Here is a 26,522-nt window from a genome sequence, read left to right on the forward strand (position 1 = left end):
AACCAAAGGAAGGACAGCCCAGGTATTGGTGTGATGTACTTTAAACAGAAACATTTGTTAAAACAAACAACCACGCGAAGACAAATACTGAAATAATCGGTAGGAAAACACAAGCGACGGAAACGGACAGACAGGTCGAGGAAGAAGGGATATATATGGTTTCTCGATTCGATTGGTAGGGATATAAGAGAGATAAGAGACGGAGATAGAGACCAGGAAATTAAACGGATGAACTTGCAAAGGAAAACGCTATCAGATGGATGATGTATGCTTTAACTATGCTGTGGTATAGCTTATTTGCGGCCGGTGAGAAGAGCAGGGTGGTATAGAAGTAGGGCAACGCAATTTAATGTGGTGTGACGTAATTTGTAATGCAGTGCAGAAGAATGACGGGGTAGGGTATGATATAATATTGGTCATTCAAAGCGGGAGCCGAGACGGCTGGTGGTCATTGATTGTCCTTGTCCCTTGTCCGAGACAAAAGACAGAACAGGGTAAGGAAACGAGGTAAAACAAGTAGTAAAGGTGAGCAGGTAGAGCCGACTTGCGTCGACGTGAGGACAAGGACGCTGCAGTAGTTTAGATGGTATGAAGATGAAGGTGCCATGCCATGCCGCATTATGCATGGATATGCCAGATGGTGGGGGGTGTGAGCCAAATATACAAACAGACGGAAAGAAGAGTAGTAAGTAGGGAGGTATGACGGGCTCGCTAATATCCAAAGGCGAAGGGAATATAAAGGAATAAAGGGAATCGTGCGAAGATGCCAAAAGAAAATAAAATTAAGAAAGGAACGAGGCAAAATTAGACCAGTGAATTGAGAAAGCGGCAGCGTAGTGCGGGCAATCTCGTGGCTTTATTGGTATTGGTATCAGCATCGGCATCGGCATCTCGTAACAAATGGAACTCGTGGGAGGTAAAAAGAATATTGAAAAGTAGATAGAAGAAAAAGAGTAAGTTGGTTATCGATTCAATGTTCAGGCGACGAATGGCACCAATGTCGATGATAAACCCAAGCGCTTTTCTGACACTCCTTGCTACAATATTTTGTTCGCCTGCATCGTCGACACTTGGCGAACTGGCGCTGAAACTCTTCCCACCTGCCACACTTGTAGTATGCACACTGGCGGATGCCGCCTCGTGAATCGTCCTTGCGACACAGGTTGCGCATCACCACGCAGGCCCAGTACTGCATGTCCTTTGTGTGGTGGCGGACAGTGAACTTTTCGACCAACGGGAAAATATTGTAGTCATCTGGAAGAATGTATTCTTCCATTTCCTCTTGCTCTTCTTCGGCGGTTTTTGGGATTACGGGAGTAGGGGTGGAGGTTGGGGTGCGGCTGCGGTGGGAGGAGGTCGAAGCGGGCTGTGGGTTTGCTTCGTCGAGCATCTCTAGCTCTTTACCGATTTTGAGGCGAGGAACAAGGTGAGTGCGTTGGAAGTAAGTACGGAGATTGCAGTATTTGGAGACGTAGGCGAGGAGCTGCAGGGCGAGAAGGACGTCTTCGTCGCGTGGCATGGCGGCGAGGATGGTTGGGCCAGCTGGGTTGCCACTTCGGGCTTGGGACTGGGACTGGGATTGGGATTGAGATTGAGATTGGGGCTGTGGCTGGGCTTGGTTCTGGTTCTGAAGGTAGAATGGGTAAGGGTTGTTAAAGACACCGGGTGCCTGGTTGGCCGTTTGGCGCGCGTGGGTGTGTGGGTTGGCCGGTGAGGCGGTCTGAGCAACAGGAGTGGGTGCGTTGACGATGCTACCATCGACGGCTGAGCGGTGGGTGATGTTGAATGTCTCCGTGCCTGGCGTGGCGACGGATGCATGTCTGTGGGGGTGGGGATGCGTGTCAGTACCGTCGTCGAGCATGGGGTCCTGGTCTCGCATGTTTATGTCCTCGAGATCCACGCCACTGTCTAGATCGACAATGGATTCGGTGACGTTCGGTTCGGCGGTGTCGACGTTGACATCCAGGTCGCCTTCACCCATGGTGATATCGTTATCATCAGGCTGGGCATCGTCCGACTCGCCTGACGTCGAGCGTTGCTGGCGAACGGAGGGACGACGATGGAAGATGCGTGGCATGAGTGGAGGGATATTAGTTTGTGGTGCACCAGCGCCCAGTGGAGTAGTGGGCGACTCTGGCTGCGAGGTTATACCTGCCTGGAGACCCGGGAGAACAGAAGGAAGACGTTCAACGTCTCGTGTCTGGCGCATGGCCTGGAAAGGATCTGTGGTGTTGCCCGAAGAAGGGACAGCAGTGGCGAGGGGTTGCATGATACGGTGGCGATGGCCGTCTCTCTGGTGATGGTGATGGGAGTGTGGGAACGTCGTACGCTCTGGCGGGGATGTCAGGACGATTCTAGGTGACGGCTGCACATCTATGGGGGTGTGATTAGTATTACTATTGTCGATTGTGGTACCAGTGTTGTTATCGGTTGGGGGACCATCCTGGCCGTATGGCTGTGGGATCTCAATGGACGGTGGAGGAGCCTGTCGTCGGGTAGTTCGATGGTCCGAACCACGTTCGTAAAACGAGGCACGCGACGTCGACGAGCGGCCGGCCTGGTCTCTCGATCTGGACGACGACTTGTGTGTCTTGGTCCGCGACGACTCGGAGTCGCTAGAGGCACGTATCCTGTCGACTACGCGATTGTAGTTATCCAAGATGGTAGCGATGACGGGAACCATGTCAGCTTCGACGACTCGAGTGCGTACGTTCTCTGAGCCACGGACACCGATGTTGACGATGCACTGGAAGGCCAGATTCCATTTCCACATCTCCATGAGGTCCTTGCTCCGACCTGCCTTGAGGATGCATACCAGCTGTTCGATGCCGCCATCGACGGTCAGGATATCACGAATGCGGGCGGATGAGGTGGTGAGGTAGGCGAGGTGGTTAAGCGAGTTGATGAGCGGCAGGGTCGAGGTGCAGTCTAGGGCACGTCTGTCGTAGAGAGTGGTGGTGATGTTGACAGCGGCCTTGTTGACGCTCGGGATGCTGAAGTTGACTTCTCTCATGATGTCTTGATGATGTTAGAATGCAGCATAGACCAGAATGGGGGTGAAGGAAGCACCTTGATCTAAATGAACACACAAAAAGGCAGAGTTTTCAGTGCCAGCACGGTGATGAAGGATCGACGTTGGACTCGATTGTAGCGGTAGTAGTAATGGTGGTGGTGGTGGTGCGGTTTGTGGTGAAGCGGTAAGGGACTGAAACACACGAGTGATGAGGCTAATGCAAAGCCGGGGCAAGGGACATTATTTATATCACCACGCAAGCGACCGGAGAGTGGAATCCAAAAAAGGAGGGCTTCAGCAGGAGATTATCGACGGCCGTTGACTATCGACTGTATCCTGGTAGATGGTGAGACAAGGTGAATGAGCGTGTACAGTGAGTCCGCCAGCGAACGGCAGCTAGAGCGATCGACGGCGCAGGATCCAAGGAGGTCACTGTGGGCAAGCAGACGACCAGACAGATATCAAGACGATGTCGATGTCGATGTCGATATCAAGATGAAGATGAAGATGGAGACGAGATGCAGATGCAGATGCAGCAGGCTGGTCGTGCGGGTATCTCTATGCTTTTGGAGGCGGGAAAACGAGCGGCCGGAAAAACTGATCAACGAGAAGCAGATGACGGAGCAGCGTCCGGCTGTCGACGACGACGGGGTAGATGTCGATGGCGATGGCGATGGGGGGAGAAGGCGGCAGAGGACGAGGTGAGGGTGATGAAGACGATGTGATATAAGAGAAGAAGCAGAAGAAGCAGAAGCAGAAGAAACAGAAGAAGCAAGACGTCGTTGGCAGGCGAAGAGGAGGAGAAGCTGGGCAGGGTACGGCCTGACAGGTATCTTTAGCTAGTGGATACACTAAGAAGATACCTGGGAGTGACTTGTGCGTGGCGCTGGCTGACTAACACAGACTTGGCGTCACGGGATGCCCCTTTTTGCTTACTCAGATGATGAAGATATAGAGATGAATAGATGGATATAGATATAAGATGAGACGAAGAAGATAGATATAGGATGAGATGAGATCAGAGTAGATAGATAGATAGATAGATACTCTGCTGTGTAGATAGAGAGATAGAGAGACAGAGACAGAGAGAGAGAGAGAGCCCCCAATGGTGCCCAACCCCCAAATCGCCCCAGTGGCCCCCGGTAGCAACCCAAGGGCTTCTCGTATGGACGAACTTGATGCCTGTCAGTTCGAGCAAGCTGCCAATCACCGCAGACACACACCGAAAGGGCGAAAAAGAAAACAAGCGAGCCTGGCCAATCGATCGATAAGCGCCGACTCTCCTTCTCCTTCTCCTTCTCTTCCTTCTCTTCTCCTTCTTCGCTTCTTCGCCGATCGTCTCCTCCGCCATCCGCCATTCTACCACCATTCTATATATCTATACATAATCTATATCTATCCCTATTCACTTCTTATATATCTATATATCTCTATATATGTCCCTATATATCTCTATGTATGTTTGTATGTATGTTTGTATATGTGTATGTGTATGTATGTAATGTAGATACGGCTAGCCCGATGTGGGGGCATGTACAGTGCAGAGCCGGCGTAAGTATGGTATGTAAGGTGGTAAAGTGGTAAAGTGGTAACGTGTCTTGGCAACCTTAGTCCCTTCTCTCCTCCGTCTCGCTCTCTCTCTGCGCTTCTTCTTCTCCCTTCGGCCTCTTCGACCTTCGACCTTCGACCTTTGACCTTCGACCTTCGACCTTCATCCTCTACATCTCCATCCCCCTTCACCGCGCCGTCCTGCTGTCGACAGACTCCAGACTCAGACAGGCAGCCAGCACAGCAGAAGACAGACGGACTGCAGAAACCTAGACCAGAGAACGTCGTCGTCGTCTCCCGGAATTGGCCGTCTGGTGTCGCTGCTTCGTTCTCCCCGGCCCAGCCATTGAACCGCACCGTCCTCTGCCTCTGCGCCGCTGCTTCTACCCCGGGATAGAGCGACCACCGCCTCCAATCCACCGCCCTCTGTCCTCTCGTTTTCTCCCTGTTCGTTCGCCATGGCCGACTCCAGCGAGCAGATGCAGGCCAAGATCGTCGCCGCCAGACGCGAGGCCGAAGTGCTCAAGGACCGCATCAGACACCGCAGAGATGACCTCGCCGATACCACCCGTCAGTCTATACCTTTTTTCCTACTTTGTTCATTTTTTTTTCTTTCCTATACTGACAGATGACAGTCCGCCAGGTGGCTCAGAACAACACCGACCCCCTCCCGCGAATCGGTATGCGCCCGCGCCGCAACCTCAAGGGCCATCTCGCCAAAATCTACGCCATGCACTGGTCCACGGACCGCCGCCATCTGGTCTCTGCCTCCCAGGACGGTAAACTGATCATCTGGGACGCCTACACGACAAACAAGGTGCACGCCATCCCCCTCCGCTCCTCCTGGGTCATGACCTGCGCGTACGCTCCCAGCGGCAACTACGTCGCCTGCGGTGGTCTCGACAACATCTGCTCCATCTACAACCTCTCGTCCAGAGACGGGCCCACCCGCGTCGCCCGCGAGCTGTCCGGACACTCGGGATACCTGTCCTGCTGCCGTTTTATCAACGATCGCCGCATCCTCACTTCATCAGGTGATATGACCTGCATACTGTGGGATATCGAGTCCGGAGCCAAGATCACCGAGTTTGCAGACCATCTCGGAGACGTCATGAGCATCAGCATCAATCCTACTTCAAACGACGTTTTCGTCTCGGGTGCCTGCGACATGTTTGCCAAGTTGTGGGATATCCGTGTTGGCAAGGCCGTGCAGACCTTCTCCGGCCACGAGTCTGATATCAATGCCATCCAGTTCTTCCCGGACGGCAACGCATTTGGCACGGGCTCAGACGATACCACCTGCAGGCTATTCGATATCAGAGCCGATCGAGAGCTGAATGTGTACCAGGTATGTTGTTCTTTATCATTTAGATGTCCTTTATCTTGTAGCGTGTCTAACTTTGAACAGAGCGACCAAGTACTCTGTGGAATCACGTCAGTAGCCTTCTCGGTCTCTGGACGACTGCTCTTTGCTGGATATGATGACTATGAATGCAAGGTGGGTATACTGTACTCCTTATATACGTAACAATACTAACCAGTTATAGGTCTGGGATGTGCTAAGAGGGGAGAAAGTCGGCTCACTAAGTGGCCATGAGAACCGCGTCAGTTGTCTAGGCGTTAGTAATGATGGAATAAGCTTATGCACAGGATCTTGGGATTCACTGGTATGTTAATTTACTCCCTTTCTCTATAACTATCCAGCTAACAATTTATCTAGCTTAAAATCTGGGCCTGGTGAGCGTAAGCTACCTTCCCTACGCCACCTACCTATGCTATCTAGAACGACAAGATTACTACTTACTGCGCCGTCTGCTTTTCTCTCTCTCTTTCTTTTCCTACTATCTCTCTGCCTGTCTTAATTCCTGTTCACTGTTTAACTATATGTCTGCTGTTTCCTTTTACCCTCTTGCTTTCCATACTGTTCCATTCCTTTCCTTGTCTCCTCTGTCTATCTGTCTTGCTCTTGAAAAGTGGAAATGGGACGGTCCTATATTTTTTGTCACCCTGCGAACTGCTAAAACTTTCATCTCCTACATGACGCTACTACACACCACCATGTCATCACTACCACCACTACCACTATCCTCGATATGATCTGCTGTCTTCCTTTTGCTACCTACTCCGTTTTCTCCCTTTTTTGGTTCTCCTTTTCCTTCATGTTACCTTTTTTTTTTTTTGGCTTGGAGCTTACTACTTCTTTTCACCCTCCCTCTCTTCCACCTTGCTTCGGAAGAGTGGGTTAATTATTATTTTTTGCTTTTCTTTTTCTTTCTTCTTTTCAACACTATCCGCCCTCTCTTTCTTTCCTTCCTTCTTCCTTCCTACTCCGTTCCCCTCTTTTTGATTCCCCCAGCCGCGTCAAGCCAGCCATAATCACTACCATACCGTACCTTAACCATAGCCATCATCATCAACCTCCTTCGTGTCCTTGTCATCCTCTACACTACCATCCTCTATCTATACTTACTTACCTGTATCTCTCTATCTATCTATCTTACTGTCCAAGATCCAAGAAATCCAATTCGCCCTTCCATCTACCTATGTATCCTTCCATCCGCCCACTCTACCAACCTCCAACCTACCTCTTAACCCGTCTCCTTAAAAGAATCTACTACCTTACGTATCATTTTCTTTCATGGGGTTTTGTCTCGTCATCTCTGTAAGCGTTCTTCTCATGAGGAACATAACCACGGCTCCCTAGATAATTCTTTTCTTCTTCTTCTTCTTCCTCCTCCTCGTCATTTACCATATCTTTATCATGTTCTAACTTAAATACTGCTTTGCTTTTTCCTTAATTGTCCGCTTGTCTCAAATAGTGCAGTGCTATATGTATACTGTGAGTTTCCTTAATTCGTTTCTAAACCTTCATTATAAAGTGACCTTGCTCCTCCCATATATTATTATACTGTACACCATCCCTTCTTCTCACAGTAAACAACCCGGCACTGCACTTTCCTGTCGTCGACGCAGAAGTAAACAGTGACATAAGCAGTATACAGGATCTGCCTATATAAAGCATCTCCCGGCCCTCTTCCTCCATCTTCCTTTCTCATCACACACCTCCAGTCGTCGATCGGCTGCACCTCCATCTATATAGGACAGAAAGCTCCTTCTCTCAATAGGAGAGTTGCCGGGCCTGCCCTACATCGGGCGGGTCCGGGTGCCCCCATACCGCGCAACGGTTGGGGCTCTTCGGCAATACGATATGAAGAGAGTCGGCAGGACACTGCCTCTGAGCAGTGTCTCTGCTCACTTCCCCTGTCGTCCTCGGACGATTTCCAGTATGCATCACTCTCTCTCGTATTAACAGGCCAAGCTAACAGTCACAGATGGGTTCCCTGGTTTCGATATATTCGATATGAAGAAATAACTATACGGCCGTTAGCCGTTCAGGTAAGAATAGAATTCAGCATTATCCTGTCTTAGATATGTTGCTAATCTTGATAGTGACGGCCGTTTGCCTTGCCCTCGTGGCACCGTTGTCGCAACATCGAGATCGAAAAGATATCTCTTTAAATATCACTCTTGTTGATATACGTTCTTATAACCCATGGAGAAAAGTTGATATGTCAAGGGGCGTCTTCTAGAATGATTAGTGGATGTGAATAACGTTTGGTCTATACAATTATGTTTCTTATCGAAGTGCCACAGTTTATTATTGGGTATCCTTAGTGCCGGGCATGATTCGTCTAGTAGAACCCACCTGTCTCGACCAGGGCCATGCCTGACCAGTAATCCACTCGATGCGAGATGTGAGATGTGTCTGTAGATGCGCGATGTGCTGGTTGGTGGTGGAGGGTTTTTGTCCTTTTTTTCTCAGGGACGAAGTAAATAGTAGGAGCCACTACTCGTGCCTCCGCGCTACCAACCTGCCTGTTGGTGCGCCCCAGCGTAACGATAATATCAGCGCAATGATAATTATTTTTAAATAATCACTTTATCAACTTCATCATTTTATTTATTAACCACCAATATGTTATCTAGCTCAGAAGATATAGAAATACGCATTCAAAAGGCTCTAGATCAATATTCTCGCGATAAAAAGCAAAAACTCGCGGTTCTTGCCCGTGAATATGAGGTTCCGTATCAGCGACTCCGCCGCCGGTCAAAAGGTATCCCATCGAAGTTATCTACGCAACCAACTAATAAATGCCTTACGGAGGATCAGGAGAAGGTAGTTAAACAGTGGATTCATCAATTAGACCGTGCCGGCCATGCCCCAACCGTGGAGATGGTGAAGAATTGCGCAAATAGCATCCTCCTACGAAATCATACAGATCCGGATACTGAACCACCTATTGTTGGAAAAATGTGGCCATATCGGTTTATCCAGCGCTTGCCAGGCTACGAGAGGGTAAAGAGGAAGCCAATGGACCCAAAGAGGATCGAGGTAGAAGATCTAGGGCTTATACAGACGTTTTGAGATCGATTAAAGATCTCCATGAGGCAGCATCACATCCAGCCAGCAGACCTTTACAACATGGATGAAATCGGCTTCCAGGTTGGCCAGGGAAGGGGAGAGATAGTTATTACAGCCTATCCGGAGCTTAATAACGTTATTTCCTCGAAGTTCTCGCGCGAGTTAATTACTGCAATTGAAACTGTTGCTGCGGATGGCTCTCTTCTTCCACCTTGCCTTATCCTTGCAGGGAAGCATCAGATGGAGGACTGGTATCTAAATACGTCCCTCCCAAGCAACTACTTCATTGTAACAACCGAGAATGGGTATACAACTGATGAGATGGGCTTCCAATGGCTACTACACTTCGATACTTATTCAAAAAAGCGACAGGTTGGCCGGTATCGAATGCTCTTAATGGATAATCACGGATCCCATCTTACACACCAGTTCCTATCTTTTTGCGAAGAGAATGACATTATTCCTTACTCTTTTCCGCCTCATACAACTCACCTGCTTCAGCCGCTCGATGGGAAGCCTTTTCAGCAATATAAACACTACCATTCAAAGGCAGTAAACAAGGCTGCAAGGGTTGGTTGTTCTCAGTTCAATAAGCGAGAGTTCCTCGTGGCTTTAGAAGGCGTACGAAAGGAGGCATTTAAACCAGCAACAATCATCCACTCTTTTGCAGATAGAGGCATCATTCCATGGAATCCTAATAAAGTCCTTGAGCCTTTACAGAAGAGGCTTAGTCCGACACCAGAGCTTCAAATGTTCGATGGAGATGCTTCTCCAGAGGCCCCGTCATCTCAACTATCATCACCGAAGACAGTACAGCGACTCCGGGACTGTATTACCAAGGCAAAAAGGAGTCTAGATGATGTCCAAAATGAGTTGGATTCGATATCTCCTCGTCTCAATAGCCAGCTACAAAAGATATTTACAGGAAGTCTTGTCCAGGCGGAACTCAGTGCTCAACGGGGGGCAGATCTCGATGACTTTTTACGAACAACCAAGCGATATAAGGCTCCAAGGACACGTCGCAGGGTGAACGTAGGTGGCCCCTTACGGGTAAAGGATGCCAATCGACATATTGAAGTCCGTAAGGCAGAGGAGGCAAAAAAGGAGTGGGCAAAGCGGAAGAAGGCAGAGGAGCAGCTGGTCCAAAAACACCAAGCAGATCGGCCAACTTGGCATCAAGAGTTTGGTATTATATATAACGAAGATAGAGATACGATTAACTATCTCGAAGGCAACCAAAATAACACTATATAGTGCATAGTTGGGTGTGGATGAATTTAATAAGTTGATGCTTTGGTTAAAATTATCGTTGCGCTGATATTATCGTTACGCTGGGGCGCACCAACAGGCAGGTTGGTAGCGCGGAGGCACGAGTAGTCCCAAACAAACCTCCCTCCACCAACCCACACTTTTTTGCTCTCTCTTCGCCCTCCAACACCGAGAGTCAAGCCAACAACTGCTGCCAGCGTCTCTCTCTCTGCTAGACGATATATCTCGCTGCCTGTATACTTATATATCACTCGCCCGCCTACGCATCTTCACTCTGCCCATCATGTCTGACGCCGCCGACCCAAAGACCGACCCCACCACCACTGCCCCTCCAGAGACCGTGGCCGAGGAAAAGAAAGAAGAGACCACCACCACGACCGAGAAGACGGCCGAAGATGCCTCCAAGACGGTCGATGATTTCGTTGTCGTAGAGGGTGACAAGCCTGCCGCCACCGAGGAGAGCAAACCCGCTACCACGGACTCGGTCTTTTCCATGTTTGGCGGCGGTCCCCCCAAGGAAAAAAAGGAGCAGCCAGAAGACGATGCCGATGAGCCATCTGGTTCCTCCAAGCAGAAAAAGGCCGATGACGCCGATGTGAGTTGTCACTTTTACCCCGTTGCACTTTTACCTTTGTGTTTGCAACTGTTAATACCCCTTTTAGGACGTCGAAGCCGAGCCAGACGTGCACTTTGAGCCCGTCATCCACTTGACTGAGAAGGTCGAAATCAAGACCAACGAAGAGCTCGAGGAGCAGACCTTTAAGATGCGCGCCAAACTCTTCAGATTCGATCGGGAAACCAAGGAGTGGAAGGAGCGAGGAACCGGTGATATCAAGTTGTTGAAACACAAGGAGAACCACAAGACCCGACTGCTTATGCGAAGAGATAAGACCCTGAAGGTCTGCGCCAACCACTACGGTAAGATATGATATACATCTATATATGTTATGCTGTAGAAGGTACTAACCCGTTACAGTTGTGCCTGATATGAAGCTGTCGCCAAACGTCGGTAGTGATCGAAGTTGGGTGTGGAACGCCGCTGCGGATGTCAGCGAGGGCGAGCCCGAGGCCCAAACCCTGGCTATCCGCTTTGCCAACAGCGAGAGTGAGTTTGCCTCTCTTCTATATATATCACCCCTGAACAGCTAGTATATACAAGGTTCGATACTAACTATATCTCTAGACGCGAACCTTTTCAAGGAAGCCTTCGAAAAGGCCCAAGAAGAGAACGCTCTACTTTTCGGCAAAGACTAAATCGAGTCTCCCCGCTACTAGTATACCCTTGGATTAAGGATAATTGGAGAGAGGAGCAATTACATTAAAAAACAAAAAGAAAAACAAAACCCACACCGAAATATAACCGTTTAGCCACCATGTCCCTTCCTGCATCTGACGATTAGCAGATACGAACTCCTGCTATTATGCCGTCATCTTTCACGAGCCCCATTCCCCCCCATGTCGCACTCTTATTAGAAACTAAAGATCATCCCTTACAGCCCACCCAATCCCACCATACCATATCTATGAACCCATTTTGCCCTAACACAATGCCCTCGCAATGCTCTTGCAATGCCCTCCCGACGAGATCTCTATCCTATGTACAGGGGGACTCATTTACTGTCCCCGGGAGCGTCTGGCCGTCATAAAAGCGGATGATAGCCAACCTATGTGCTCTCTGCTCTACGAGGCACGTACTTTGGGAAGAACCCGTCGTAACAATTCCAGCCCTGCGGTTACCGTGTCCTCTAGAATGCTATCTACTTCGTACTTAAATATGCAGTAATTATATATAGTGAAGGAGACTGCGACTTGAACATCTCTTAACGTTTGGTTGGTTCGATCTCGTTCTTTGGCCGTGATTACCTCAGACAAGTCTTTGACCACCACCAAAAAACCTCTAAGATTACCGCGCGAGAGGAGCCAGTACTGCTAGGAAGTAGATATACGAGTACTTCCTGTTCTCTGTTTCTTTTTTTCTCGCCGTGAGGGCTCCTCTCTTTAATACCGCCACCAGAGTGTCCTGTGAAAGACCGTCTGTCTCCCCAGGCGCCCTGCTCGATCCTCCCCGCCCACAGTCCTCTTTATCACGAACAAACCCTCTATCAACAACGCCTGCAAGCCACATTTAACACCCTGCCAGAGCAACACGGGCAAGCAAGCTCAAGATGCCAGACGTAAGTCCCCTGCCGTCCTTTGACATCGTACCAGTCCCCGCCTGCTCGCAATCCGTTTGTCCAGTCCGAGTCGCGTTGCGGTTGGGGGCGTCGACCAGCTTAGAGAGACAATGCTGACCCGTTTCCTACGCGTCTAACAGGTCAAGCGCACGATTAAAATCGTCACGGAGCAGCGTATATCGTTCGTATACTCCTTTTTCTTTATTCGGTTTATTGCGATCACGTCTGCCGTTTCATATATTGGGGGAAGTTTCGAAAGGCGTGAATAGCCGGTGATGGCGCGAGGGGAAGACGGCGGTGGCTTCATCCTCTGCTAGATGAGATTTGATCCCTGGCGCATCATGCTTGTTGCTGCGTGCATGGAATAGTGTGGGCGGTGGTGACGACTGCGACTATATGCTGCCGTCGACGATGCGCCGGGCTTTCACACCCTCCAAGAGAGACCACACGTTAGACTCAGGGGGAACAAACAGGTTAGCTAACGAGATATACTATTTACGGCATATAGGGACCCGAATTCCGGTATCGAAGGCTTTCCACTCCGCCGTTGGTCTGTCGAGATATTCCTCCTCAACGAGCATGGAGAGACTATTCCTGCATCCCTATTCCCAAAAGTAACATACAAGCTACATCCCAGTTTTGGAGACAGAGCTACCCAGGGTATGTTCTCCCTTCTATCTCTCTTTTTTAGTTGCTGCAGTTTTCTGACCGCAATTCCTCGATAGCTATAAAAGCTCCTCCGTTCAGAATTGAAGAGGATGGATGGGGAGAATTTGATATGCAAATTGTCTTGACTGCAGCTGATAAAGACCATACCATTACGCATGACCTGAACTTCCAGTCTAACAAGTATGAAGCAAAGCATGTAATTGTATGTATTATTCTCTTTATCCTATCTATTTATTGCGTTACTAAGTCTCCCCTATTATAGACGTTCAAAAACCCAAAGTCACAACTCCTGGCCCAACTGCGTGATTCGGGACCTGTCCCAGGTGACGAGAATGGTGTGAAGAAGCGAAGTCAAGATGAGGTGTCCAAGAAGAAGAAGCGAGTGGATAAGAACGTAAGTTGCCTACTTTCATCGAGTGTGACATCTTCTAACACCCCTGACAGATCGATATGGATAAGTTAGCGGATGGTCTACAGAAGCTAGGAGAAGATGACCTGCTTCAGGTTGTCCAGATGGTGCATGACAACAAGTCCTCGGACTCGTATACCAAGAATGATATTGAACGTAAGTACGCCCGATATACTACCCTGGTGGCCTGTGACTAAACCATGTCGTTCGGTATAGAGGGAGAATTCCACGTCGACTTATATACCCTCCCCGATGCTCTGATAAGAATGCTCTGGGACTTCACACAGGAAAAGGGCGTAGTATGATCCACCATGACGTTTAGAACACGAACCACCTTGGGGAAGAACTTGAGACACATGGTGAAAGGGGGGAGGAACGGAGCAAAGTAACGAAACCCACCCGACCCCGAACCATTTGGCATCTAAAAGTGGCGTTACAAACCGGACGAAGACTTGATTTATGTTGACAATTCGAAACTTGGGCTCTATCTTTTTTTTTTTTTGCATATTTAGTACCCTATGCTGTTATCCTCACTATATTATCTGTACCTTACCCTGTGCTTCTCTATCCTGAAGCCGATAACCGTGAACACTCAGCAGCGACGTCTATCGTTTATTGTCTATGATTACCTGGGGCTTTCGCGGTTGTTGTCATGTTCCTCGGTATGCTATTACGATGTTTGTACGCCTGAGCTTTTAAATATTTTATCCAAACTCGAGCAGGTATTATCCATAGGTAGAAGCTATCAGATAATTTAAAAAAAGGAGCTTGTAATTTCATAAGGATTATCTATACCTGGGGATAATCATCAAGGTAGCAGACAAGAGGAAAGACATGAATAGAAGGAAATAGGTAGAAAATTAGAAAATTAAATGCGAAATTAAGGGATAAAGGAAAAAAAGATACAAAGAAACCGAAACCGAAACCCCCTCCCTGCGTTTTGGTATCACGTTCTATACTGCCGGAGTAAAGAATGCAAGGTGAGAAAGAAAACACCTCCCTGAGCCAACCAAGTGCACCCGCGCTATCCACTTCCCAGATAAAAAGAAGAAAAAAGGGAGACTGAAAAAAGGAGATGGGTATGTTGGAAAGAGAAAACATTATATGAGTGGTGCTACAGGTAATGCATGGGTACGTGAGTTGAAATAGCAGTCATGGCGTAAAAGATAGTCTAAGGAAATTGACAGCGGAAATAGATGATGTCTAGAGGACCTTGTGTCTGTAAAGCGTGTTAGTAGACGGCCGTGGTAAAAGAGAGAAGGAGAACATACTGCATAAGCAAGTCTTCTATGCTGGATGAGCTGCAGCCACGACCATTAGGTAGCTGGTTGAGGACGTCGATGATGGTAGCAAAGACTTCACCGTTTCGATAGGCGATGAGAGCCGGGGCGGTGATATGGTCCATCTCGGCGATCTCATAGTGCAGCTTGACGAAGTGTGTGGTCGCTTGTTTGCGTGCGAGGGAGGTGAGAGAGTCCTCTACTATCGAGCTCTCGGTAGACTACAACCTGTCAGTAAGAATAGATATAAGAAGAAGTGATATATGACCAACCTCTGGATCATATATGCAGACGACGACGACGGTGCCCGGAGTGACCTTCTCGATGGCATCCAGGTAGCCGTTCGCATCGACGGTATCAACATTGCCATACCGTCTCTTGCTCGGACTGACCCGTCGAGTCGACTTGTTCTGCAGCTCCATCATCCGCGCCTCTCTCCACTGGCGCATAAACCGCTCGTCCTCGTCGCTCTCCTCGCCGGACCCGTCGGCACTGGAGCCACGGCGGATGTAGTTGCTGTTACTGCTGTTCTGGCTCTGTTTCTCGCTGGCGTTGGGGGCAGATCCCTTGGAGAAAGGGCTGTAGTCGAACGCGCCGGAGCCCATCAGGGTTCGTCTGAAGGAGCGCTTCTTCGCGCGCTCGTAGGACTGCGCATCGGCGATGACGCCCTTGGGTCCCGTATTGGCGTCGAAGACGGTGGAAGGGATGTGGTAGGCAGCTGGCTTGGACACCATGGTGCTGGAGAAGTCGATATCGCTTTCGTCTGAGTCTGAACCGGCGGCGGCGCGGATGCGGTTGGTGCGCTTCTCGTTGCGTTCGTCGTCGGTATCGTGATGGTCTTCGTCGCCGGAGAAGTGGGCGAGGTCTTCAGGATGGGCAGCAGGCTGTTCCTTGCGGTTGAGGAGGGCGTCGGCTTCGTCTTGGGCAAGAGACATGGTGAAGAGCGTATAAAGGGGGTCGCGGGGGGTGGGAGGAGGGCGAAGATATATATCAACCGCAGAACCGTGGTTAACGAGATGGTGGGTATTATATTTTCCTACTAACACGCTGCTAACAGCGATCGACTCTTTGGCGCCGTTTTTCTGCGCTTTGCGTCAGGGCTTGAGGACTTGTTCTTCTCGTGTGTATCTTCTGGTGAACCTCGGGTTGTTTGTCTTCTTCTTCTTCTTCCTTTTCTCCCTTTTTATGGGGGGGAGGGCGGCCAATGGGATGTTTTAGGCGGTTGGGCTTCAGGATGATACAGGGAACCAAGACTCGATATCGGCCAATTCCAGGCTAATTCTGCTAGTTATGGCGTGAGAAGACGAAAGACGAGGACGATCACGCTTCAGGTGCAAATTTTCAGCGAGAAAGAGGCTGTTTCAGAGAGGAAATGCCAAAAGTCAGGGGCAAGGCGACTTGAAGGCTCGTATCCACCACCGGGCTTTATTCCCCTTTTCTCCCTGTTCCATTAATATCTCGTTAACTGGGCGCCTTCGGGACAGAGCGCTCGCGTGGCTGGCGACAGATCGGGCTGCGATGGACGCTCAGGATGAAACATGGGCGACGACGACACGGAATAGGCAAAAGGAAAGGGAGTCGCAAAAGGAAAATGGGCTTACGCAGTGACTGATGATCTCGGATGGCCCGTCTTGCACATGGAGGGCTGATACGGTCCAACTATCCTCGAATATGGCCGATACCGTCGCCCAAGGTCTCTCATCTACGGTACGGATGCTACGGATATGGAGAATGCTACGGATGGTGGATGTCTGGCCATATCAAAGTTATCAAGGTTATCAAAAGTTACTTTGATGCGAGCTGAAGAACTCAGGATGATGCCCTATTCCACGTGGATCGAGACGGCCGGAAGGGAAAACTGTTTAAAGTGTTTAATCATCCTTCCTGACGCCATCAGCATCTCGGGCCAGGGGCTATGTCGCGTGGCTTCGTTTCAGGATCGAACAAACGCAGACTATGGACGAGCTAGCGAAGTCAACGGGGAGCTAGAACCCTATACAGAGTTGTGCTTCGGGGTCCCACGATGCAGCGGAATAATGTGCTGCATATTCCGTATCTTGCAGGCATCTCCAGGCATGTCTATAGAGCAGGGCATCTCCAGCTAAAAAGAAGGGACGGCGTACGGACAGGCATAGACAGACAGGCATCGGGCAGGCATCACACCACGATCCTCGACGATGCAGATGCAGATGCATCTCTCTTTCTCTCTTTGATCGGCGCCCCTTTTCGTTCACCCTAGCAATAAACAGGCCTGGCTCCGGAGCCAAACCTCAATAAACACGTTACGGTCGTTATTTGCCGGCTTAAGAGACAAACAGACTTTTGACTGATGTATCAGCAATGCCGCAGTCTAGATCAATGGAAACAATAAAGTATGATTCCGGCTCCTTCTCGCCAGGTCGGCCGGCTTCTTTTACCCTGTCCTTATACCATGCAATGCCGTCTTGATACACGCGGTTGATTGAGATCGCTGACTTGCAGCATCGATCAACTCTTATGTACAGCATCACATCACCATACTATAACGCTGAGCTATTACTATTCCCCAGGTTATCTGTTATATCGTGCCATCACGGAGTATAGCTACTGCATACGGAGTACCTGCATGGAACATGCGTTGGTTGTTTCAACGTTGTCTTCACATCTATAACATCCTGTACTATACATGCAGAGTCCTGATATGCAGGCCAGTTCTTTCCGAGGCACGGCGAGTATTCCATGTGGCCTACGAACCGTTAGTTCCGTCAAAGATGATGGAAATATCCGCCGAGTTCACCTCAAAGGATTCGGTACAGGTTACCCATTCGCTACGGAGCATCCGTATGGAGTGACTTTCTTTACATATGGTCTTGATTGCATAATTGGCTCATAGTTAAAACGTTGATCTGGAGGAGCAGGAGGAATGCAGTGTTACTCGTCTGGTCTCATCGAATCGGTAAAGATTTCATTCAGCTGTTCGATATAACAAAGCCTCGCAGCGGCGAAGTCACTTGGCTGGCTCATTTGGTTCGTTATATCGACTTTTTACTGTACAACCTCCCGGCCGCCCCGAAATCGACTAGGAGTATATCAAACATGATGGACCGAACGATATAGCCTGAACCCACACGGAATATACAACTCCTCACGGCTCCTCCCCATTTCTAATCCTCTCCAGGAAATCGACTGCCTCTGGATAATCTTCCAGCCTAGTTGGCCGCTGCTGCGTATAGCCCGGCTTCCTAAGCATCCACAATGGCTTGCGCTCATACTTGTCACGAAAGATATGCTTCTCCATAGAGTAGTCTGGGTCTAATCGAGGTGCATACTTTTTAGTGACGAAAGGGATGGGCAGGCCGGGGGATGAACCTGATTAATCGACGACGACTGCAAAATCTGCAAACGACTTGAGCTGCACATCTGAAAGTTGGTAAATCTTATACGGGATTTTCGGGTGGACGTAGGCATCGAGTGCCTGAGAAGATGAATTAGACCCTGCTGATAACCTATATTATGAGGGTTTTAGAGGCAGGGCTCACCTCCTGTTCAGATTCCCCTCGGTCAAATACGATTATCCCTCCAAATACTTTGAATTATGCCCAGTATCTAACCATGTCCGCAATACCACAGGGATACTGCTCGTAATACGTGTAGTCTGGATGCTGTAGACGGGTTGGCTAACGACGAGGCGGCGCAGGAGGCGGCAGGCCAAGCGACTTCATAATCGGATGATGTATTACAGGCTGGTCATCGTCCGGCTTAAGCTGGGTATCATGGCGACAGCTAGACCACAAGGATGCAGCTACATTATGGAATGCAACGGCCGTTATCTCCAGTAAACGAAGCCTGAACTCTCTGGAGTCCAGGGCCGTGTTTTGATATGCTTGAGCCAGATTAGGCAGATGCTATGTTAGAAGCCTGCCGTCAGTTTTTAAGAGGGGCGCATTTGTAGAGGCTCAATGAGGACTTGACCTCGAGCATATCCGCTCTACACTCCTCTTGAAACCGTTTGGCTATTTCAAAGTCTTCTTTGGATGGGCCGGAGACCCTGACTGGAGCAGGGAGTAACTTGCGAGTCTCAGCATCATAGGCCATATAACGAGCTGGTTTGCCGCTCACAATTTGCGCAATGGTATTTCTAGCATGATCTGTGGAGATGATGCGATTGAGAGCTTGGGTAAAGGCATCCAGATGGCCAGTCGATAGATTGTTGACGGCGAGTGTATTCTGAGCCATGGTGTTAGGTGAGGCTCGATGTTGCTCTGATATACCGTTTGATATCCAACACGGAGAGGCAAGCGTTTATCCATATGAAGCCATGGCGATTGGGTGGCTATATTGGCCGCGCCTGGAAAATTCACCTAGATGCCGTTAACGCAATAGTTCAAGACAATACTAGACGATTTCACATTCTTACTATTCCTTCTAGCTTTGTTGGTCGGTGGCAATTAACGAAAGATGAAGCGACAGCTAGTTAACTAGACAATTAGAGAGCCCCTAGCCCCAATTTTGTCAAATAATCTTGATGGCAATAAATCAACCGAAAGACGAGCCTGTTGACCTAAGGAAGTTATTCGCTGACTCCATGAGTTTCATATTCATGGCAAATACGAACGGAAGAATAGCCCCGCGGGTTTTAGCCGGCGAGGTATCCCCATTGCCGTATATTCCTTGGATCACGGAACATATCTTCTTTCTGCATAAAACTTCTCCTTTGTGAACGGAATAATATAATAAAGACTAGACTGTTCTAATTCCATTCGAAATGGCCCAGCAGAGGCCAAAAGTGCTCTGCTTGAGCTATCCGGAGTTCACGGATAAGGAATATCTAGACGATTTTCAGACCAAGTTTGAGCTCCATGTAATATGTCCCCCAAGCCACCAACGTGGAATAGCGAAAGAGAAGAAGGCCAGTCCATCTAATGATTTACGATAACAGTCCCTGACGTCCCCGGATCGCGCTGGTCTCGTTCCCGAGCTGGCCGCCCGCGTGCGTAAAGATGGACCATTCGACGCCGTCATTGTCCGTATGGGGACGATAGTCTTCGAGCCGTTTGACGAAGAGATGTTCAAACCGTTGATCCCGCATTGCAAGATCATTGCCTCTGCTTCTGCGGGATACAACGAGTTCGACGTTGACTGGATGACCGAGAATGGAACCTGGTTCTGTAATTCTAGAAACGCCGTGTCAGAATGTACAGCAGACATGGCCATCTTCCTGATCATGGCGATTCTGAAAAATGCTTCTGTAGCTGAACGGTCCGCCAAAGAAGGATTATGGAGAGAGAAGGTCACTGGTATCTCCAGGTCTCCTCGAGGCATGACTCTGGGTATTATTGGCATGGGGAGTATCGGAAAGGTATTCCTTCCATCCATCACTTTTGATACCTCTATATGAAATGTGGAAGATGTGCTAATGATATGGATAGCATTTGGCTAAACGGGCTGCTGCTTTCAATATGAAGATAAAGTACTACAATAGAAGCCGTCTCTCCGCTGACGTCGAAGCAGAATATAAGGCTACCTACTGCTCGACTCTCGGCGAATTGCTCTCTAGCTCAGATATAATATCGGTCAATTGCCCTCTAAACAGCGCAACTACGGGATTAATAGGGAAAGAAGCATTCGATCAAATGAAGGATGGCGTTTACTTCGTTAACACAGCTAGAGGACGGATTGTTGACGAAGATGCATTGATTAGTGCCCTGAAATCAGGTAAAGTCAAGATGGCTGGGCTGGATGTATTTTCCAATGAGCCGACGATCAAGTACGTAGGCTATAACTGCCGTTCTATCATGAAACTTCTCACAGCTAATCTGGCGAATAGTCCGTACTTCCTTGAAAGTGACCAGTGCATTGTGCAGCCACATCTCGGCGGATATACGGATGGTGCATATCAATTATCAGAGCTCGAATGCTTCGAGAATCTCAAATCCTGGTTTGCTACAGGTGTGCCTATTTCGCCGGTTAATAAGATTGAGAAACGATAATGGTATCCCTTTCTATGGAAGTGAAACATGCTTATCATAGAAGGTGATGGATGCTCTTGGTATAGTTCTAGAGCCTGAGATAGAAAACCCCTAAATGACACCCCGTTCCCCATAATGGCCCAAACCGATCCACATAAACTCCTTCCCACCCAGAACTGATTCCAAGCACCCGAAGATATGTTAGCATCATGACACCATAACCGTTAAATATCAAGACAACACCTAGTTAGAACATAAAGAAAAAGAATGATGCACAAGGATTTAGCAAGGCATAGGCCCTGTTGCCGTTGCTGTCTCCTTTTTATTGATTTATTTTTCAGTTAATTATTTCGTTTCGTCATCTGAATACCTTCGCTAAGTAAGATCTTGCGTTTCTCTGCGCAGCCGAAAGGGCTGGATGCTTGCAGATGTCTCGGAACTTAGTCTTCAAATCAAAATGGAAGGCATGAGCTCGAATCTGCCTTGCGCTTTTTTGAGCGGCCGCCAAAATAGCGTTGACAACGTCTTCGGCATCATATTGCAAGATTTTCGCCCTTGCCATTAGGTCGTCGAGTGAGAAGCTATCTGAAATGGCCCTTAATTTAGCTAATAGGCCTTTTGCGGTTGTGATAACGTGCCGAAATGAGCCGTTTTTGGTAGTATATTGGTTGGTATCGCCACAGACCGTACCGCAGATGTTTTGAAGGTCCAAGGTAAGTTTAATGTATATTTTTGTGAATTCCGTTTGGGCAAAGTTGAAGTCTTCACGAAGATTCTTTGACAGTAACTGGGTAGCTTTTTTCCAGCTTGCTACTTTCAACCATGGAGTCCCGAAATCAATGCTAGTGGTTTGGTTGATCAATGGCTTTGACTTTGTGGAGACTGTGACGTTCATCGGGCCATACGCATCCTCGGGAGCCAGCCGAAGGGTAAACACGCCATCGAAAAGTTTGTAAAGCTCGAATGGGAGAACATCTTTGTTATCTCGGGTTACTTTGATATCGAACTTTGAGCTCCTTTTCCCTGATGCAAGGCGTGATGGTAGCCGGACAATTACGTGGTTGTCACCGACGGCATGAACCTGGACGTCTTCTGTCTCGTTGTGGCTCCGGATTTCCCAGGACAACTGTAAGAGGTATGAATCGACATCTGGGAGTTTCGGGACAGTGACGGGGGAGATGTACCCGCCCTTTGGTGAGGTTGAGAATACAGGAGCATTCACAGAGATAACTGGAGTGGCAGTGGGTGTGACTGCTGTTTGAACTTTGCCTGTAGACGCGCCTTCCTGGGCCCCGGAAAAGAGTCCAAATAGCTGCATGCAGCCTTGGAAGGCAAAGACGATTCCGGCTTTGAGATATAGCCAGGCATATCCCAACACCATAGTCATCAACGTGGCAAATATGAGGGAAAATAACATAACTATGAGAATATCTGCGTGCGCCTCAACTACTGACTTGGCTTTCATAAGGAAGGGCATCTCCTGGCCCGGCTTGTTAAGCCCTCGATTCTTCCATTTCTCAGAAGCGGCGGTAGTAGGACGTGTGATGTTTCCTCGAGGAGTGGCCTGGGTGGTGGATTCGATTATCTCTTTCAGCACAGCTTTGTCGGCTTCCGTTATGCGATTCGGTTGAGTGAATTCTGTAGAAGTGGACGTTGAGTTCCAGCCAGCCCGAACATCGGAGATATCTCCTCCCTGCCCGCCGAAAACGTATTGCACCTCCGGGGCGTCCTCGTCTTCGGACTCGGCTTCGTCCAGGCTGGAAGTTGAAACCCAGTGAGAGTGCATGTACACTCTGTTCTCTTCAGCCACGCGTTGGTCTTCCTCATATTCGTCCTGGGCCAAATCGGGAGTCGAGCCCCAGCCGGAGGGCGTAGCAACATTGGTCCCATGCTCATGTTCGTCTTCGTCTTCATACTCGTGCTCAACATCATTGTAGTCATCGTCAGTATGAGTGAGGGATGGGGTGACGAGGGACGGTGTTTCGGAGGAGTTGCTGATCCCGTCTATGTCTGCGAAGCTGCGTTCGCTTCCGTCGTCGTTGCCGTCAAGGCTGAGAACATCGTCTCCCAGGCTACCCTCGATGAGAGAAGCGGTATCTGTGCTGTCGTGTCCAGACCCGTCGTTGGAGAGAGAATCAAACTCCCCGAGGGTCGTCCAGCTGCTGCTGCTCATCGGGCTAGCAGACCGTTCCTCCGTCTCCATTATGGGCCCTGACGTCATCGTCTGGATAGCGAGAACCGCGCGGTTATCAACGAGGTGAGGACACTGGAGGCTCACGAGAAGGTTAGCTATTGTAAAGAGGAAGCTGCCTACACATCTGAGGTATCATATAGACCTGGGAGGGGACTGATGAAAGGCAACGAAGCAAGTCAAGGATGTGGTGGGTAAGTATATGGTGGAGATGTATCCATCAGCCGTAACGTATGAAAGACGGAAGACCCACGCTTTTATCTTTCTAGGGAGACCTCGAAGAGCCTTCTACTTGTCTGACGGAGGAACTCGTTATGATAGCTTGTATTCCGGGTTAGAGATGTGGGTGAGATGGGATCTAAGGCAGCTCCGGGAACAGGACGGACGGAGGCGGGGGCCTAGCTGAGGATGTGAGATGAGCAACTATGTAGATATCTGCCACGTCGTCGGGCAGCCAGCTCTTCCAGCTCTTCCGAGTACGTTCTGGTCACCGAGTATCGTAACGTTGTCGTGGAGTTGTTGGTGAAGGAGAAAGAAAGAAGCGAGGAGGAGGAAGAGGAGGAAGTGGAAGAAACCGTTTCTTAGTTAAGCTTACCTTCCCTCGCCTCCCGCCAGGCTTAACCTCACAGCCTGTATGGAAGAGCCGGATCGCAGACGCACTTTGATGACGCTATAGACCATATAGACCTTCAACGGGCTGCCAGGGACCGATATCAGAGACGCCACAGCGGCAGATAGACACTGCTCCCTGGTCTTGGGTTCTACAGAGATCTACATATACCAGTGGTTGTCTGCCGGAATATACTCCCTACGCCTTGGAAGTACAACAGATATATTCTGAGCTATATACTATAAAGTCCTCGGCTATGGACCATGGACTGACCAAACCTCAAACCGTATGGAGTGCATCGTTCTATGGCGTATATACATGGAGTATATATGGATGTGACTATACCATTCTATAGACCAAGTGAATGAGCGCCTAGAAGATACTAGGATCCGGTTTTAATGTCTAAACAGGGTCTAAAAGACGGAAAGAATCCAGTTAAAGTGAAAGATGCCTAAAGGAAATGGTAGTCCTTTGATACCACCAAGCAGCTGGCTCAATGTTTGTGATAAGCCTGGGATAGGGGATATCATTATATATTCGCTTCTCTTCCTCTTCATCTTCCTCTTCTTCATCCTCTCCGCCTACAGCAGCCCTCCCTATACCGGCATCCTTAGATCCATCTCTCAGAAGGTACTCTCAAGATGCAATGTACCATATCAAACACCACGGCATTCACCACAAATCTATCCTGTGTATACCCTGTCTACTTGCAGATAATACACTATGGCGCTGCTCTTATGATGGCTGTACTCCTGGTACTAAACATATACTTGAGATATGTAGTGGTGTATGTTCTACCAAGGAAACTGTAAAGACTGTTAACTAACTGTTTATAATAGCAAGCTTATTGAAACCGCGGATGCTAAAGCCTATCAGCCCTTAAAGACACAAATGGAATCCGGCAAGGAAGATACTGGACCAAGCTCTCTGCCAACATCCAAGAAGCGGCTTAATTCACCTCAGCCTGACGCCCATCAACAGATTATTCAGTTTAATGCAGGGCCTCCGGAAGGATATCAACGAGCGCGGTACTGTTATGGCAAGGGGATCCACGAAGGCCTCTACCAATTATCATCAAGGCCCCCTAGTTACTGGCAGTAATATATACACGATCCCCATATATAGAATGGAAGACGTTACGGGGACATGATATGAGATCTTCGCATGTAACTTGAGGATGCATTCGTGTTCATAGACCGAAGCTAAGGGTCAAGGATCAAGCCAATCTAAGTCCAACCCTTTTTGTACGGAACATAATGACCAGTTTCAGTACTTATAATGGCCACAGTAGCCACAGCCCTCGGCATCGCAGGCCGTGTAGTCTAAGTCAGACTCGTCTTCGTTAAGGTAGCTAGGAAAATTGTGCTCCTCCATGTCTGGCCCCGTAATGCTGTCCTCGAACGTCTGGGATCAACAGAGTAGGAGAATTCTCTCGACGAACGAAAAACACGGTGTCTCCGACTGCTTCCATGACAAATCTAAAGGTAAATTCTACCCCACGGACGAATCGAGACAGGTTTCCGAGGACGCTTGCGCAAGTGAAGATATCGACGTCGCTGGCTGAAAGCACAGGGTTTTGATGTAATACCGCTTGCACGGCTGGCTGCATAGGATGTGCGGCATACCTAGCAGCGTTTAGATCCCGGAAGTATTCCCCTGTATCCGGCTTGATCTGCCGGGCAGTAGTAGGAGGGTTCCACGCTGCGGGTTTTCCTAAATATATGTTTAACAAGGGTATACGAGCGAAGTGCAAGGACAAATTCATACCTGAAATAAGGACAGTTGGTGAAGGTTTATCTGACCAGCTGTATGACGCTAGATAATTGCAACCTGTAATCCTTGGTTCGGCCGAAGACTTGAACAACTTCCCATCTTCAATCTTTCGGAGCAGCGTTCCATATGGTAGAGGTTTCGTTCCCTGGGAGGCCTCGCGAGCATCCACTTGTAAAGATACAGGATCTTGGTGATGAGTAGACACGCGGGCTCGACTGGCTTCTCTACGGCGCCATGGTAAAGATGTATGGGCCATTTTGTGGAGTTATGTGAAGAAATATATTCTGAGATTTCACCCTCTCTGGGAAACAAAGAATTCAGACAGTTTGTAATATAAGGCTATTGCGCCTTTGCCAAACGGAAATCGCCTGCTTCTTCGCAGAAAATTCTAGCAAGACGCACACTGCCGGCCCTAGTAAAACCTGCAGTAGTACTTCAAAGAAATCAACATGTTTCAAAAGCAGAAGCTTTGTTGACTTGCATATTTTAGAGACATATCTTTGCTGTCATTGCCAATTCCTTTAGCGGCTCATCTTGCTGCTGACCTTTCAACTCCTGGTTGAGGAGCATTCAAATAACCAGGAACCATTTGGTATATCCAGTACCACTAGGGTTGGTTTCGCACTCAAGGCCCTCTTGCTAGGCAGTTGCACCATGTCTGCCAGATCTGCCAGGCTCTCAGAGCACTTCAAGCAGGTCGTGCATGGTGGGAAGAAGATCAAGAAACCCACTGACGCGATTCTGTTCCTCGAAGCTATTTGCGACCAAGGCGACCGTCTTCAGTGTGTTGAAACGCTCGTCTCGGCCTCTCATGCCACTGAAGCTCTCCAACGAAGTGTCTGCTTCGACGTATCCGCGAAATTTCTCAATAGCCATGCAGTTAAATTGCTCTCCTATTTGAGAGAACCTGCCGTGGACCGACTTTGCAACGGACAGTTTCTCAAGAAAATCATATCGACCCTCATAGAGGCATCCGCTTTTTGGAATTCCTTTATCGAAGCCCACAGGGCAAAGACCTTGGTTGTAGAAGCTCAAACTGCACTTGCATGGTTGGTACGGCAGCAGTTGACGTCGTTGTCTTGTTCAGAGGAAGTTTGCGACTTCGCCAAGCAAGCAACTACCGTCATGTCTTTGGATGGTGAACAGCTAGCTCCAGAAGGACATCTGGTTCCTAAATAAGAGATTGTCCACTATGGATAAAAGTCGCATATGTAA

At 48.9% G+C, this 26,522-nt stretch overlaps 9 protein-coding genes across 9 annotated transcripts; 4 read left to right on the forward strand and 5 right to left on the reverse strand.

Annotated features, from left to right (window-relative positions):
• Positions 1-970: 970 nt before the first annotated feature.
• GIQ15_02789 (uncharacterized protein) lies at positions 971-3,013 on the reverse strand (the record flags this gene model as incomplete). Its single annotated transcript, XM_033550206.1, has 1 exon — positions 971-3,013. The coding sequence occupies one exon, from the start codon at positions 3,011-3,013 to the stop codon at positions 971-973; it is 2,043 nt and encodes a 680-aa protein (XP_033407367.1).
• A 2,006-nt stretch (positions 3,014-5,019) lies between these two features.
• On the forward strand, positions 5,020-6,302 carry GIQ15_02790 (uncharacterized protein; the record flags this gene model as incomplete). Its single annotated transcript, XM_033550207.1, has 5 exons — positions 5,020-5,131; positions 5,197-5,909; positions 5,970-6,059; positions 6,109-6,228; positions 6,282-6,302. The coding sequence occupies 5 exons, from the start codon at positions 5,020-5,022 to the stop codon at positions 6,300-6,302; spliced, it is 1,056 nt and encodes a 351-aa protein (XP_033407368.1).
• A 4,234-nt stretch (positions 6,303-10,536) lies between these two features.
• On the forward strand, positions 10,537-11,507 carry GIQ15_02791 (uncharacterized protein; the record flags this gene model as incomplete). The annotated part of the gene is made up of 4 exons (XM_033550208.1): positions 10,537-10,848; positions 10,916-11,171; positions 11,230-11,358; positions 11,437-11,507. The coding sequence occupies 4 exons, from the start codon at positions 10,537-10,539 to the stop codon at positions 11,505-11,507; spliced, it is 768 nt and encodes a 255-aa protein (XP_033407369.1).
• Positions 11,508-12,418: 911 nt separating this feature from the next.
• Positions 12,419-13,810, forward strand: GIQ15_02792 (transcription initiation factor TFIID subunit 14; the record flags this gene model as incomplete). Its single annotated transcript, XM_033550209.1, has 8 exons — positions 12,419-12,427; positions 12,568-12,608; positions 12,796-12,876; positions 12,936-13,087; positions 13,153-13,298; positions 13,359-13,490; positions 13,541-13,661; positions 13,722-13,810. The coding sequence occupies 8 exons, from the start codon at positions 12,419-12,421 to the stop codon at positions 13,808-13,810; spliced, it is 771 nt and encodes a 256-aa protein (XP_033407370.1).
• Positions 13,811-14,708: 898 nt separating this feature from the next.
• On the reverse strand, positions 14,709-15,720 carry GIQ15_02793 (putative Phosducin; the record flags this gene model as incomplete). The annotated part of the gene is made up of 3 exons (XM_033550210.1): positions 14,709-14,724; positions 14,777-15,006; positions 15,058-15,720. The coding sequence occupies 3 exons, from the start codon at positions 15,718-15,720 to the stop codon at positions 14,709-14,711; spliced, it is 909 nt and encodes a 302-aa protein (XP_033407371.1).
• A 2,968-nt stretch (positions 15,721-18,688) lies between these two features.
• GIQ15_02794 (uncharacterized protein) lies at positions 18,689-19,000 on the reverse strand (the record flags this gene model as incomplete). The annotated part of the gene is made up of 1 exon (XM_033550211.1): positions 18,689-19,000. The coding sequence occupies one exon, from the start codon at positions 18,998-19,000 to the stop codon at positions 18,689-18,691; it is 312 nt and encodes a 103-aa protein (XP_033407372.1).
• Positions 19,001-19,529: 529 nt separating this feature from the next.
• On the forward strand, positions 19,530-20,754 carry GIQ15_02795 (uncharacterized protein; the record flags this gene model as incomplete). The annotated part of the gene is made up of 4 exons (XM_033550212.1): positions 19,530-19,625; positions 19,704-20,123; positions 20,194-20,531; positions 20,592-20,754. The coding sequence occupies 4 exons, from the start codon at positions 19,530-19,532 to the stop codon at positions 20,752-20,754; spliced, it is 1,017 nt and encodes a 338-aa protein (XP_033407373.1).
• A 337-nt stretch (positions 20,755-21,091) lies between these two features.
• On the reverse strand, positions 21,092-22,954 carry GIQ15_02796 (uncharacterized protein; the record flags this gene model as incomplete). Its single annotated transcript, XM_033550213.1, has 1 exon — positions 21,092-22,954. The coding sequence occupies one exon, from the start codon at positions 22,952-22,954 to the stop codon at positions 21,092-21,094; it is 1,863 nt and encodes a 620-aa protein (XP_033407374.1).
• Positions 22,955-24,800: 1,846 nt separating this feature from the next.
• Positions 24,801-25,563, reverse strand: GIQ15_02797 (uncharacterized protein; the record flags this gene model as incomplete). The annotated part of the gene is made up of 3 exons (XM_033550214.1): positions 24,801-24,938; positions 25,030-25,247; positions 25,302-25,563. The coding sequence occupies 3 exons, from the start codon at positions 25,561-25,563 to the stop codon at positions 24,801-24,803; spliced, it is 618 nt and encodes a 205-aa protein (XP_033407375.1).
• Positions 25,564-26,522: the final 959 nt, after the last annotated feature.

Source organism: Arthroderma uncinatum (genome assembly GCF_011692745.1).
Source record: "Arthroderma uncinatum strain CBS 119779 chromosome Unknown scaffold2, whole genome shotgun sequence".
Taxonomy (NCBI): Eukaryota; Fungi; Ascomycota; class Eurotiomycetes; order Onygenales; family Arthrodermataceae; genus Arthroderma; species Arthroderma uncinatum.